General features: G+C 38.9%; 2 protein-coding genes across 6 annotated transcripts in view; one reads left to right on the top strand and one right to left on the bottom strand.

Annotated features, from left to right (window-relative positions):
* The window catches only part of foxm1 (forkhead box M1), a 35267-nt gene extending 35049 nt beyond the window's left edge, over nucleotides 1-218 (bottom strand). Inside the window, exon 1 of one of the 2 annotated variants that reach the window (XM_043709404.2) lies at nucleotides 91-218. In XM_043709404.2, the coding sequence (XP_043565339.2) occupies nucleotides 91-139 (49 nt within the window). In that variant the 5' untranslated portion in view covers nucleotides 140-218. Of the gene's footprint in view, nucleotides 65-90 lie in introns of those variants that run through there. The other variant, XM_087997277.1, reaches the window with a different exon arrangement.
* An 87-nt stretch (nucleotides 219-305) lies between these two features.
* The window catches only part of LOC122559618 (tubby-related protein 3-like), a 137575-nt gene continuing 124865 nt past the window's right edge, over nucleotides 306-13015 (top strand). For 2 of the 4 annotated variants that reach the window (XM_087997280.1, XM_087997278.1), the window contains exon 1: nucleotides 444-481. In XM_087997280.1, the coding sequence (XP_087853406.1) occupies nucleotides 459-481 (23 nt within the window). In that variant the 5' untranslated portion in view covers nucleotides 444-458. Of the gene's footprint in view, nucleotides 482-506; nucleotides 607-13015 lie in introns of those variants that run through there. The other 2 variants (XM_087997279.1, XM_043709408.2) reach the window with 2 other exon arrangements.

Here is a 13015-nt window from a genome sequence, read left to right as displayed (position 1 = left end):
CTGTGGGAATGGATAATATCTCTCACCGCTGAGTCAAGTGATGTACTATCCTCCGTTTTGGCTACATCAGCTCAGGAAAGCTGTACTGACCTTTCAGGAGTTGAAGTGTAGATTCATCAGAATCGTACCGGGATGGCATAATGCAGGTTACGTGAGCATGGTTTGTATTCTCATGACTTTAGAAAACGGAGGGGGCCATCTAGTTGAGCAGTGCAGGCTGGAGGTTCGTCTGCACCACAGGGGAGCCTTCACAAGCCATGAGGATGCTCCCGAATACATTGTCTGTGCACTACATAAATATTACCGAGCAACTGGGAATGATTCCAGGATTTTGGCTGTTCCAGAAAGGACCTTACGTTACCTTTTACTGAAGAAACTGCTTGAAAACAAGTCTTTGATTAGAAAGGCCCTGGCTGAATGGGATGACGTGTCTAGGTGGGAGAGAGGCGGGAGGACCAATGGGAATGGTTTTTGTTGGAGGGTACGTTGCTAGGGGCCTGGGCTCCTGGAGTGTGTGGAAGTTCAGTGACGGAGCGGGAGCGGGAGACAGGAGCGGCCGCCAGCACCATAGCAACGGTGCCCAAAGATGTCCTATTACAGCGTCAGGTAGAGAAAGAGCGGCGGGGAGGGAATGGGAATGGGAATATCAGAGAGAGAAAGAGAGAGAGAGAGGAGTGGGGTGGGTAGTGAAGGGGGAATGCAGCCTGTTAATTGCTGGGTATCGGGCGCACACTCTTAACTGCTCTGCACCGAACTCGCCCTTGTATTGGGCATTGCCAAAACTTGGCTATGCAGGCATTTCAATCTGGAAGCAGCATTTTGAGCAAAATCTGTTACTAATCTCCAGATGCGTGGATTTTTCCACTGTACGTTGTTCGAGGCTGTCACTTTCACACATCAGAGGGTACGGCGTTATTTTTAGTGCAACAATCTGTCTTGAATGTTGCAGCATTTTGACGTGTATTATTTAAAAATTATCAACACATAAATCACACATAACAATCTGAAAGTCTGAAGATGGGACGTCTTCCTCTCTATTTTCAATTATCTTTGTTTTGCTAACAGCAAAATTCCTTTGTACAACACTTTTGCAGCTGTTACGTAGATTTTTTTTGAAACTTCTGAAATTAGTTTAAACGATATTTTAATGAATCTATTTGTAATGTGCTTTACGGAAATAGTTTGTAAATGTCAATTTCCTTTTTGTACCAAGTTATTTTAAATAATACAGTTTTCAAATAGTTTGTAGGTACGATTCATAGTCAAAGCTGAAAATTAATTTTGGGTCTTAAGCTCTTGTGAGGAATCGCTATTTTGTTGGTGTGTTTCTGAACTTGAAAATTTGCAGCTTTGACTGTTCACCTTTTGACATTGTTACCTAATTGCTTTCACTCTGCTGAGTTGAACACGATGTACCCTATTGATGCTGATAAACTCAAGTTAATGATCTTATGTCTTCGCTGCTCTTGAGGCTATTGTGACTTGTAGCCCTTTTATTTATGTTTAAGATTTAGTTACTTATATTGTAGAAATAAGGAATTGAACTTTCATTTTTTATGTTATTTCAGCGGTAGACAGCTGCAGAATATTTTAGATTATCATTTACAATTTTACAGGCTGTTTATATTCCATTTTTACATGCCAAATTAAACTGGAGCTGACTAAAGATATTTGTTGTGAAAAGATGCTATGCTTCTATTTATAGTATTTCTATTCTACAGTCAAAGATTTATTATGACAGTTATTGTTGCAAATGCTTTACATCATACATGTGTCCAGAGTAATGCCAGTTATTGTGATGCCATAAGCTATATTATGCACATATTAAGTGTATTTTCCATATAAATGAGCACACAAATTGTTTTCTTCATAATATGAGAACAATGGCTGATGTCACAATGGTTATAAAGCTCTGATACTTTGTGAAGTCATGAAGCAGCCTTCAGCATGGAGATAACAAATAAACTAATGTTTACAGTATGAATTACATAAGCTACAATCAGATGATTTGGACCAGTTGGTCTTTGCCAGTGATCATGCTCCACAAAAGCATCTTCGAGCCCTATAATTAACCCTTTCAGTCTTATCTGTTTATTTCTTTAAATGCGTCTATGCTATTCAACTCAACTCCTCCTTGTGATAGCACATTCCAGCTTAAGATTGAATTCGGGACAGGCAACAACAGCAAATTACATTTGTATTATATATTTAACATACCAAGGTGTTTCACAGGACCATTTTAAAATCATGTAAAATGATAATCCTCATAAGGATACATTTGTATTGATAACCATAAGGTTGCTCAAATATATAGGCTTCACAGAGTTTCATGTAGGAGGAAACTGAGGTGTAGAGGTTTTGGGAATTCCAGAGCTTGCTAACTGAAGCCATTAATGACAGCAATTATGATAGGAAATTAACTGAAGAACACAAGGTAGAAGCAGGAGTAGTCTGTCTGTACCCAGTTCAGCCATCTAACACCATTATGGACTTCAACTCCATTTTCACTGAGATACCACAAATCCTTGTATCCCAAATGTAAATATGTTCAACAATGCAGAACCTACAACTGTTTGGTGTAGAGAATTTCATAGATTTATAATGCTTTTAGAGTCATAGAGATGTACAGCATGGAAACACACCCTTTGGTCCAACCTGTCCATGCCGACCAGATATCCCAACCCAATCTAGTCCCACCTGCCAGCACCCAGCCCATATCCCACCAAACCCTTCCTATTCATATACCCATCCAAATGCCTCTTAAATGTTGCAATTGTAGATATGATCTATATGAACTTCAGTAAGGCGTTTGACAAGGTTCCCCATGGGAGACTGATTAGCAAGGTTAGATCTCACGGAATACAGGGAGAACTAGCCATTTGGATATAGAACTAGCTCAAAACAGAGGGTGATGGTGGAGGGTTATTTTTCAGACTGGAGGCCTGTGACCAGTGATGTGCCACAAGGATCGGTGCTGGGTCCTCTATGTTTTGTCACTTACATAAATGATTTGGATGCGAGCATAAGAGGTACAGTTAGTAAGTTTGTAGATGACACCAAAATTGGAGGTGTGGTGGACAGCGAAGAGGGTTATCTCAGATTACAACAGGATCTTGATCAGATGGGCCAATGGACTGAGTAGTGGCAGATGGAGTTTAATTCTGATAAATGCGAGGTGCTGCATTTTGGGAAAGCAAATCTTAGCAGGACTTATACACTTACTGGTAAGGTCCTAGGGAGTTTTGTTGAACAAAGAGACCTTAAAGTAAGTGCAGGTTCATAGCTCCTTGAAAGTGGAGTATCTCAGCAAGAGGCCCAGCAATAATTTCTCTAGCTTCTCACAGAGTTCTAGGGTACACTTGATCAGGTCCTGGGGATTTATCCACCTTTACACGTTTCAAGACATCCAGCACTTCCTCCTATGTAATATGGACATTTTGCAAGCTGTCACCATCTATTTCCCGACAGTCTATATCTTCCATATCCTTTTCCACAGTAAATACTGATGCAAAAAAGTCATTTAGTATCTCCCCCATTTTCTGCGGCTCCATACAAAGGCCACCTTGCTGATCGTTGAGGGGCCCTATTCTCTCCCTGGTTACCCTTTTGTCCTTAATGTATTTGTAAAAACTCTTTGGATTTTCCTTAATTCTATTTGCCAAAGCTATCTCTTAAGTATACTCCTCCTTCCTTTATACTCTTCTAAGGATTCACTTGATCTATCCTGTCTATACCTTACATGTGCTTCCTTCTTTTTCTTAACCAAACCCTCAATTTCTTTAGTCATCGTAGAGATATGTAGCACCGAAAAAGACCCTTTGGTCCAACTCTTCTCTGGCAATCAGATATCCCAAATTAATAGCCTGGGCTATTTTCCCTGGAGCTTCAGAGGCTGAGGGGTGACCTTATAGAGGTTTATAAAACCATGAAAGCAAGGGTAGAGTAAATAGACAAGGTCTTTTCCCTGGGGTGGGGGAGTCCAGAACTAGAGAGCATAGCTTTAGGGTGAGAGGGGAAAGATTTAAAATGGACCTAAGGGGCAACTATCAGAGGAAGTGGCAGAGGCTGGTACAACTACAACATTTAAATGGCATCTGAGTGGATATATGAAAAGGAAGGGTTTAGAGGGATATGGGCCAAGTGCTGGCAATTGAGAAGAGATTTCTTCCTTTCTTAGTTTTAAGTGATTGACTCCTTATCTTGAAACTCTGATCCCTTGCTGTAGTTTTCCCAGCTGGCAGCTAAAACTGTCCGCCCTATCGAGCACTTTAAAAATCTTGAATGTTTCAAAACAATTTTCTGTCATTTTATATATTGCGGATAATATAGGCTTAGTTCACTCAGGCTCTTATCATAGGACAATCCTGTCTTCCTTGTGGACGATCTAGTGAACCGTTGCAGTACTACCTCCAATGCATTTCTTTAAATGGGGAGAATAAAGCTGCATGTAGTATTCCATGTGTGGTCTCACCAAAGCCCTGTGCAATTGTAACAAGCTGTCTTTATTCTTGTACTACAATCTTCTCACAATAAAGATTTGATTGCGTGCTAAATTTATATTCCTTGTATGAGTGCATTCTAATATTTGTGAACATCAATATTAACACATTTTGCAGTTTTTAGAAATGCATTGCCTTTTTCAACTAAACTGAAAAACCTCACACTTCCCATATTAAATTTCACCCATCACCCTGTGGCCTACTTACTCCCTTAATCTGTCTATTCTCTTGCCTCTGAGTCATTCTCAAAACTTGTAGTCTTATTGCAATGATGAACTAAAATACAAACTTATTAACCTTTTAAAATCTCATCAACTAATTTAATACCAAATCCAAAGTTTTGTTTTTTGGAGAAAAACACTTGAGCTGCGACATTTTAAAATGGTTGCCAAACTCTCAGGACGATGTAAAGGAATGTCTACATGTGAATATTAAAACCATCTTCTGGAATGTACATCTCCCAATGAGACCTTCAGTTGTCCCTCTGTGTTTTCATCTGCAGGTATTACCACCTATTGGGCAGCAAAGTGGTTCACTGGGTTCTGGCACTGGCCTTTGGTAACTGTCTGTGTGGAATTTCTATGTTCTCTCCATATCTGCATGGGTTTCTGCTGAGTGTTCCAATTTCCTCATTGCAGTCCAAAGATTGCAGATTAGGTGGATTGGCCATGCTAAATTGCCCCATAATGTTTAGGGATGTTTAAGCAAGGTGTATTAGCTGTGATTAATGCAGGGTTATAGACATAGGATGTGTGGGAGTGGGTATAAGAGGGGATGCTCTTGGAAGGATTAGATTTGATGAGCTGAATGGCCTCAATCTGTACCATAAGGATCCTATAATTACTGGGACAAAGACTTCAATCCAAAGATGGATCAGTTAATGGTTAGTTTTTTTTGAGGAGATGGGTAATGATAGCAGAATTAAAGGAGATATGGACATTTGAAGTTGGGACTCTTTATGATATTGTATCAGCTTGAATTAGTTTATTTGGAATTGGATTAAGGGAACCCCCCCCAGTTGATCTAATAAACAACAGGACATTGGAGGAGATAGAGAAACTGGAGGAAGAACACAGATCAGGGCTTGGACAAAGAGTATAATTTGACTGTTTTTCTGGTGGGTTTCTAGAAAGAAGAGAGCTGGCAGAACTGAGCTTATGCTCGAAACGTCAACTCTCCTGCTCCTCAGATGCTGCCTGACCGGCTGTGTTTGTCCAGTACCACATTTTTTGACTCTGATCTCCAGCATCTGCAGTCTTCATTTTCTGATTTAATAGTTTCACACTTGGAGATAGAGAAGTCTATGAGCACCTTGCACTTTTTTGATGGGGATTTGGGTAGAGCGAAGTTTAAAATCAAGAAAGAAATTGGGAGTTATCCAAGTTTTTCCTAGAATTGTGAACAATTTTAACAGATAAAATAGGAGTTGGTAGTGTTTTTAAAAAGTCCTGCCAGATCTGTTGGTGTTGGGCTAAATCATTTGTGCAGCCATATCCTTTCAAGCATACCTTCCTTTGACTCAAAAGATGAGGGCCCCAATGTAAACAGCTAAGGAACTGGGAGCTAGCACATCAAAGGTAGAGGTGATGGTATGGTTGAGCAAACCAGCTGCCGCAGAAATGTGATGAATGGAAGGCCAAAGCTAAACACAAAGAGCAGTTATGCAAACTAGAAAGTAGTTTTTTCCAGGAGTAGACAGGGGAGGAGGTAGTGTTGCAGTGTGCTGATTTTGAGTGCTACAAGGGATTGATCAGGAATGACCTTGCCTGTGATTGAAATTGAGATTAGCAAGACCACATGAGATGGCAAGGCCAAGGGAACCATGACCAGCGGTTGGAGATGTTACATGGAAGGAGAGATTCTGGAAGAATAAGAGTACAGTGAACTTGAAGGAAAGAGAATGATGAGCCGAGATGGAGACTTGATCATAAAATATTTCTCCGTTTTATCCATTCATTTTATTCTATTTGTCATTTGCACTGCTGAATCTTAAAATGCACAATGCCATTGGGTTAAACCAGACCATGTTATAATTTTAAAGTTGGAAACGAAATTTCAATGCACAAAGAATAAGAAGAAAAACAAGTTTCTGTTGGGATTGATTGTGTAAATTTCTGTAAGTTGCTGTTAAATTATAAAAGCCATTGTGATATTAGGTATTATTTAAGCATTGTAAATGCTGCACAGAAATTGTCTTGTCCAGCAATGTACTGTTGAAAATTAATTAGAGTCTAGCTAATTTGAGACTTATTGCATCACTTTGGCCATGATTAAACCGGATGTAAGTTTGTTCGCTGAGCTGGAAGGTTCGTTTTCAGACTTTTGTCATCATAGGCTCACTGATGATGTTACCTAGTAGGATGACAACACATCTGAAAACGAGCCTTCAAGCTCAGCGAGCAAACTTACATCCAGAACCTCAACCTGAGTTACAAAACTTTTCCAAACTTGCTATGATTACAACGTTCCATTGTCCCAAGTTTTCTTAAACTCTACATCAACGTTCTTGTAATAAACTTTGATTTAGCTTTCTCAACTGTATATGTTTTACAATTAGTCATAGAGATAAACATTATTGAAAAAGACCCTTCAGTCCAATTCATCCATGTTGATCAGATATCCTAAATTAATCTAATACCGTTGCAAGCATTTGGCCCATATCCCTTTAAACCCTTCCTATTCATATACCCATCCTGATGTCTTTCAAATGTTGTAATTGTACCTGCCTCCACCATTTCCTCTGGCAGCTTATTCCATTCATGTTCCACTCTTTGTGTGAAAACGTTGCCCCTTGGGTCCCTTCTAAATCTCCCCCCCGCCTCCCCCCCCCCCCCCCCCCCCCCAAAAAAAAACTATCCTCTCAAGTTCTGGACTCTCCCAACCCAGTGAAAAGACCTCGTCTATTTATCTTATTTATGGAATTTGGTAGGAAAAATAAATTATTTCCAACATACTTTCATGCAAATCTTATTTATATTATACATTTGTCCATTCAGTAATATCTATGCTGTGGGTGCCCAATGTAGATTTTCGATCATTGTACTCCTGTGTTGACTTCATTCTATTGTGCCCTTGCAATGTCTACCTCAAAGACTAACTAAGTTTTAGTCACGTTGCTCTCTTTCTTGCTCGTTGTAGCATTACGAATAGTGTGAACTTGAGCAGCTCATGGAGAGAAAATGCTAAGCAATACATCAAATGGCTGCTGCTTCACTGCTGCATTTTACAGATAATTGCCAAATTATAATTTGAACTAAACTTTGTCAGCAAGCAAACAATCATGTAAGTGAAGGAGTAAAGAGGAACCTAGCATGCTCGTTGTTACTGACTCTATGACTGTTTCACATGCCAATCAAATGGAAAATTAGTGCGTTAAACAGGTTTTGTTTAATTTTTTTATGGGATCTGAGTGTCATTGGCTAGGCTACATTTATTGCTTAATTAAGCCAAAATTTCCAGAAGGCATTGCTGTGGGTCTGGAGTTGTATGTAGTCCAGATCAGGTAACAATGGTAGATTTCCTTCTTTAAAGACATTAGTGAACCAGATTGCTTTTTATGACCATTGAGAATGATTAACTAGTTTATATTTTGCAATCATTTACTTGCAGATTTTTATTGAATTAAAATTTCAAATTCAAATTCAAATGATGAGTTTTAAACTCATATCCCCATTTGTGTGGGTTTCTGGATTTGGGGTAAGGTGGGGGAGGGGAAATGAGGAAACTGATGAAGTCCACATTGATGGCCTGAAGTTGAAGTATTCTGAGGTGGAAGATGAGGTGATCTTCCTCCGGGCGGTGGGGGAGGCCCAGGACCTGCATGTCCTCGGCAGAATGGGAGGGGGAGTTGAAATGTTAGGCCACGGGGTGGTGGGGTTGATTTGGTTTGTCCTGGAGATGTTCCCTAAAGGGTATCAATGTGGACTTCACCGTTTCCTCATTTTTCCTCCCCCCACCTTACCTCAGTTCCAACCTGCCAGCTCAGCACCATCCTTATGACCTGTCCTACCTGCCAATCTTCCTTCCCACCTATCTGCTCCAACCTTCTCTCTGATCTATCACCTTCATCCCCACCTCCATCCACCTATTGCACTCTTAGCTACCTTCTCCCCAGCCCCACCCCCCTCCCATTTATCTCTCCACCCCAGAGGCTCCCTGCCTCATTCCTGATGAAGGTCTTTTGCCTGAAACGTCGATTTTCCTGCTCCTCGGATGCTGCCTGACCTGCTTTGCTTTTCCAGCACCACTCTAATCTTGACTCTAATCTCCAGCATCTGCAATCCTCACTTTTGCCTTTCTGGATTACTAGTCCAGTGACAACCAGTATACCACTGCGTGAATTTAAAAAAAAAACAAGCTCCAAGAGGATATGCAACATAGTCATAGAGATGTACAGTGCAGAAACAGACCCATTGGTCCAACTCGTCCACGTCGACCAGATAAATCTGCCAGTATTTCATCCCTTTCCCCCAAATCTTTCTTATTCATGTACCCATCCGGATGCCTTTTAAATGTTGCAATTGTAAATCTGATCCAATAGCACAATCAAGTGCTATTACACACAACATAATGAACCTAAAGTTGGAAAGATCTTAGAACTATTAGAAGGAACTTGTCAATAGTGTGGGTGGCACAGTATTGGAATACAGATCTTATGAAGGAGAAGCTACACATTGGAAATAGTAAAGCAGCAGCCTATTTTTCCCTAAATGTGCAGAAGAATTTGTCTTTTTATAACAGCATAATAATCACAGTACACTCAAAATGTTGGAAAAAAAAATTGCATGCTACATAAGGGGCAATGCCAATAAATTGTGTGTCCTTTTTAAGTTAGCTTTAGTTTGTTCAATTTTATGTTTGTCCTGCCTTTTGTAAAAACAGAGTCCTCAAATGCTAAATAGCATCATGACGTTTCCTTGACCGCTTTTAGGATTTCAAAGTCTACTTGCATTCTTATGATCAGAGCTGAACATATTCTGGATCTGAGCATATACTCCTTCAAGTAACTCTTTTGAATATTCACTCACCTGTTTATCTATCAGTTAGCATACATTGTCATTACACAACATCAATGAATGAAACATTGATGAGTTAAATTTGAGAGAGCAATAGCAACTATATGAAGCCCCAGTTAAATTTTGTTATCTTCATCTGTGTTGCTTTGTTTTGCTGATTTGTTGTTGTTGTAGTTTTTCCTATTTTCTTTCTTTATCTGTGGAGTGAGATGGGTGAAGTAGACAATGACTTGAGGAGTACAAATCAGTTTTCAATAGTGGGCATGGAGGAAAACCCCTAAAGCTTCAGAAATTACTTTATTCTATGTGCCATCACAATAATCTTTAATGCTTGTCAAATTTAATTATTTGAAATTTAATTGTGATACACATTTTGGGTTTTGGTATAATTTGGCCCACATCTCCTTTTATCCCTTTTGTATTGTGTCTTCTATCGTCTCTTTGCTATACACTCTCATTGCACCCCCTAAGCAGTGTACAAGTTGAAAGTATGTATGGGCATGAATGAGCAAAAGGAAGATATTAAAGCTTTGAGAATATTACCAGTTTCTTGTCATGCTTTTATCAAAAATCTAATACTTATTATGCCTATATAATTTCAACATTTCGAATGTAAAGATGTTTTACGTGTGTTGGAAAAGATAAATATCAGATATAAGATAAAAATCTTGCCAAAAATAGAAATTGCTGGAAAAGCTCAGGTCTGGCAGCATCTGCAGAGAGAAATCAGTTAATATTTCGAGTCGAGTGACCCTTCCTCAGAATTCTGATAAATAAAATCTTGCTTCGTGCTTTGCAAATATGTTTTGATTGCAGAGGAAGAATAGATCATATTTAATAGCTGAAATGTTCTCTTCAAAATGAGATTTGTGTAATGCCCAAAAATCATAGTGTTTGCATCTGGGTAAAGTTCAGGACTAATTGTGTTAAATTATGTGCTTCAACTTAAAACATTGAGAGGTAATGTAGCAGTCTACTTGTAACTCATCAGTATTATTATTGTTCTGTGGCTCATGTGAAGGTTGTCTCAAAGAGCTGTATGGATCATTTCTCAATCTTGACAAGGACTATTAATGACATTAACCAAGTATTGTATAATTTATTATATTTGTGCCAGTGGAACTATAGCTAACTGCAGCATTCTTTTGTTGCTCAATTGTTAGATTTAGTAGATTTTTTTTATTATAGTTTGTACTATATTATTTTTAGGGATCATTAGACGGCTTGCACTCAGTGAGGGGAAATACACAAGATCACTAACTTATTTCTAGCACATAATTTCTGGTACTTGAAAAGCAAGTTGTCTAATTTAAGTTTTCTTTTACTGAACATGATTAGTGGAGGATTTTATTATTCTGGTTGCACCAATATAACTTCTGTTTCTAGTTGAGCACAATGGCAGTGAACCTGTACAGCTGCCATCTGATAGACTCTGCAGAATAAGGTCATCAGATTACAAACTCAGGCATTGTCCTCCGAATAATCCCCAATAATTATTAGCCCACTTTCATAGTGGCTGCTAACTAGCTGAAAGCACAACAGTAAACATAGATCTGTAGAAGTTAACTGGCCCTTGTGCTCTGACAAGCCTTACAATGATTTGGAGGAGCCGGTGTTGGACTGGGATGGATAAAGTTAAAATTACAGAACACCAGGTTATAGTCCAACAGGTTTTTTTTGTTTGCTTCCAAATAAGCCTTACAATGAAATATCGAATGGGTGTCATTCTGAAAACTACTTTGGCTTTGTCGAAACTAGTTTGCATAACTGACTTTTTTAACTGTAACTGTTCAAATGTCGTAATCTTATTAGCTAAATTGTATAAGAATATGCTGTGGTTCTGTTCGCCGAGCTGGAAGTTTTTGTTGCAAACGTTTCGTCCCCTGTCTAGGTGACATCCTCAGTGCTTGGGAGCCTCCTGTGAAGTGCTTCTGTAGTATTTCCTCCGGCATTTATAGTGGCCTGTCCCTGCCGCTTCCGGTTGTCAGTTTCAGCTGTCCGCTGTAGTGGCCGGTATATTGGGTCCAGGTCGATGTCAACAAACAGAACCACAGCAACGAGCACCCGAGCTACAAATCTTCTCACAAACTTTGAATGTATAAGAATATACACAATTTAGCTAATAGGGTAGTTTGTGTGACAAGGAACATTTTAAGGGTTAAGCACTTCTGCATGCCTCATTATCGCAACATGGTAAATCAGTTCGGTATGTGTTTTATGAAACCCAATCAGATATACTTAAAAGTGCTTTTTGATCAGTCTATATAGTTCACAGTATTACAGTTTGCTGGTGATTATGGGGATTAGATATGAGATGCCATGATTTTTGACTTTCTGATGCTAATGGTCAAACCAAACTCCACAATGATAGAGAATGTCCATTTGCATGTGAACTTGTTCCTTGGTATGGAATTTTTGTGTGGTACTGTCACTAAGTTTTCCGATGAAGACTTGATGGGAAGCAGGGCTGGACAGCTTTCAAGATCAAAAAATAATTGTTATGAGCATTGGAATTCTGATCTGCACTAAGTATTTGCTGTTCAACGCATAAGTGAATATCTTCTCCACCTCTGTCTCTTTTCCCTCCCTTCTCCCCCATGAAATATTTTTCTCCTTGTCCATGTAGAGTGTAACTTTTGGTCATGAAGAGAGTTCAGATTTAATTGTTCTGCTTGCTGCCATTTTATTGTAGTAAGTTATGACCAACTGGTTATCTGTAACTAAATTCATCATTTAATAAACACATGATATTTGCAATGTTTCCAATCAGTGATGTGTTTTCTCAAATTCTTGAACAGCATTTGAGTAGTATTTCTGCATTGTCCAGTTGTGTAGTCTGCTGCAATTGTACTTCTCCCAGCAGACACTGTTTGATTCCATTCGACAAAGCTTTCAAAGTCTCAAGGTAACAGTCAGTAGCTAGTTTTCTGTACTGAGGTGCTAGGAATTTGTTGAACAAAATACAGCAGCAGAGTGGACTGCTGATCCTAAATACAGTTTAATACTACATTTAATTGTCTGTCTGCAGATTATCTTCCTCCTCTAAATTAGTTACCATGTCCTATTTCTTATAATATGTTTTCTCCTACCCCAAACCATTCCTTTTATCCTTGCTCCATTTTGACTGTCATGGCTAAAATGTTCTAAGAGGTTCATAAAACAATGTCTAGTTTGACAATCCTTCAGTTTATTTACCTGTATCCTTCCTTTTTCAATTTCCCAGAAATTGCTGTGATCATATATTTGTCAAGTGAATAAGTCAAAAGTCCTGTTGCCAAACAGGAAATGCTGGCAATGCATAGCACAGTGTTTCAACTTAGAGAAAGATAATTTATCATTTCGGGTATGAATCTTCATCAGAAGTTATTCTCATAAACATTGTGTTTCTTGAGATGCTGACCTTTGTGTTTCCAGCTTTTAGTTAATTTCCAAATTTGTTGTCTTTCATCTTTTGTTTTCTTAAAATTTAGTTTTAAACAATTTAGCTCACCCTTTTTAAAG

This window comes from Chiloscyllium plagiosum, unplaced genomic scaffold, assembly GCF_037043375.1.
Source record: "Chiloscyllium plagiosum isolate Xiang-an unplaced genomic scaffold, Cpla_swu_hap1 HiC_scaffold_19, whole genome shotgun sequence".
In the NCBI taxonomy this organism is placed as follows: Eukaryota; Metazoa; Chordata; class Chondrichthyes; order Orectolobiformes; family Hemiscylliidae; genus Chiloscyllium; species Chiloscyllium plagiosum.
The sequence above is the reverse complement of the archived record's forward strand: the minus strand, read 5'-3'. Positions and strand labels throughout refer to the sequence as shown.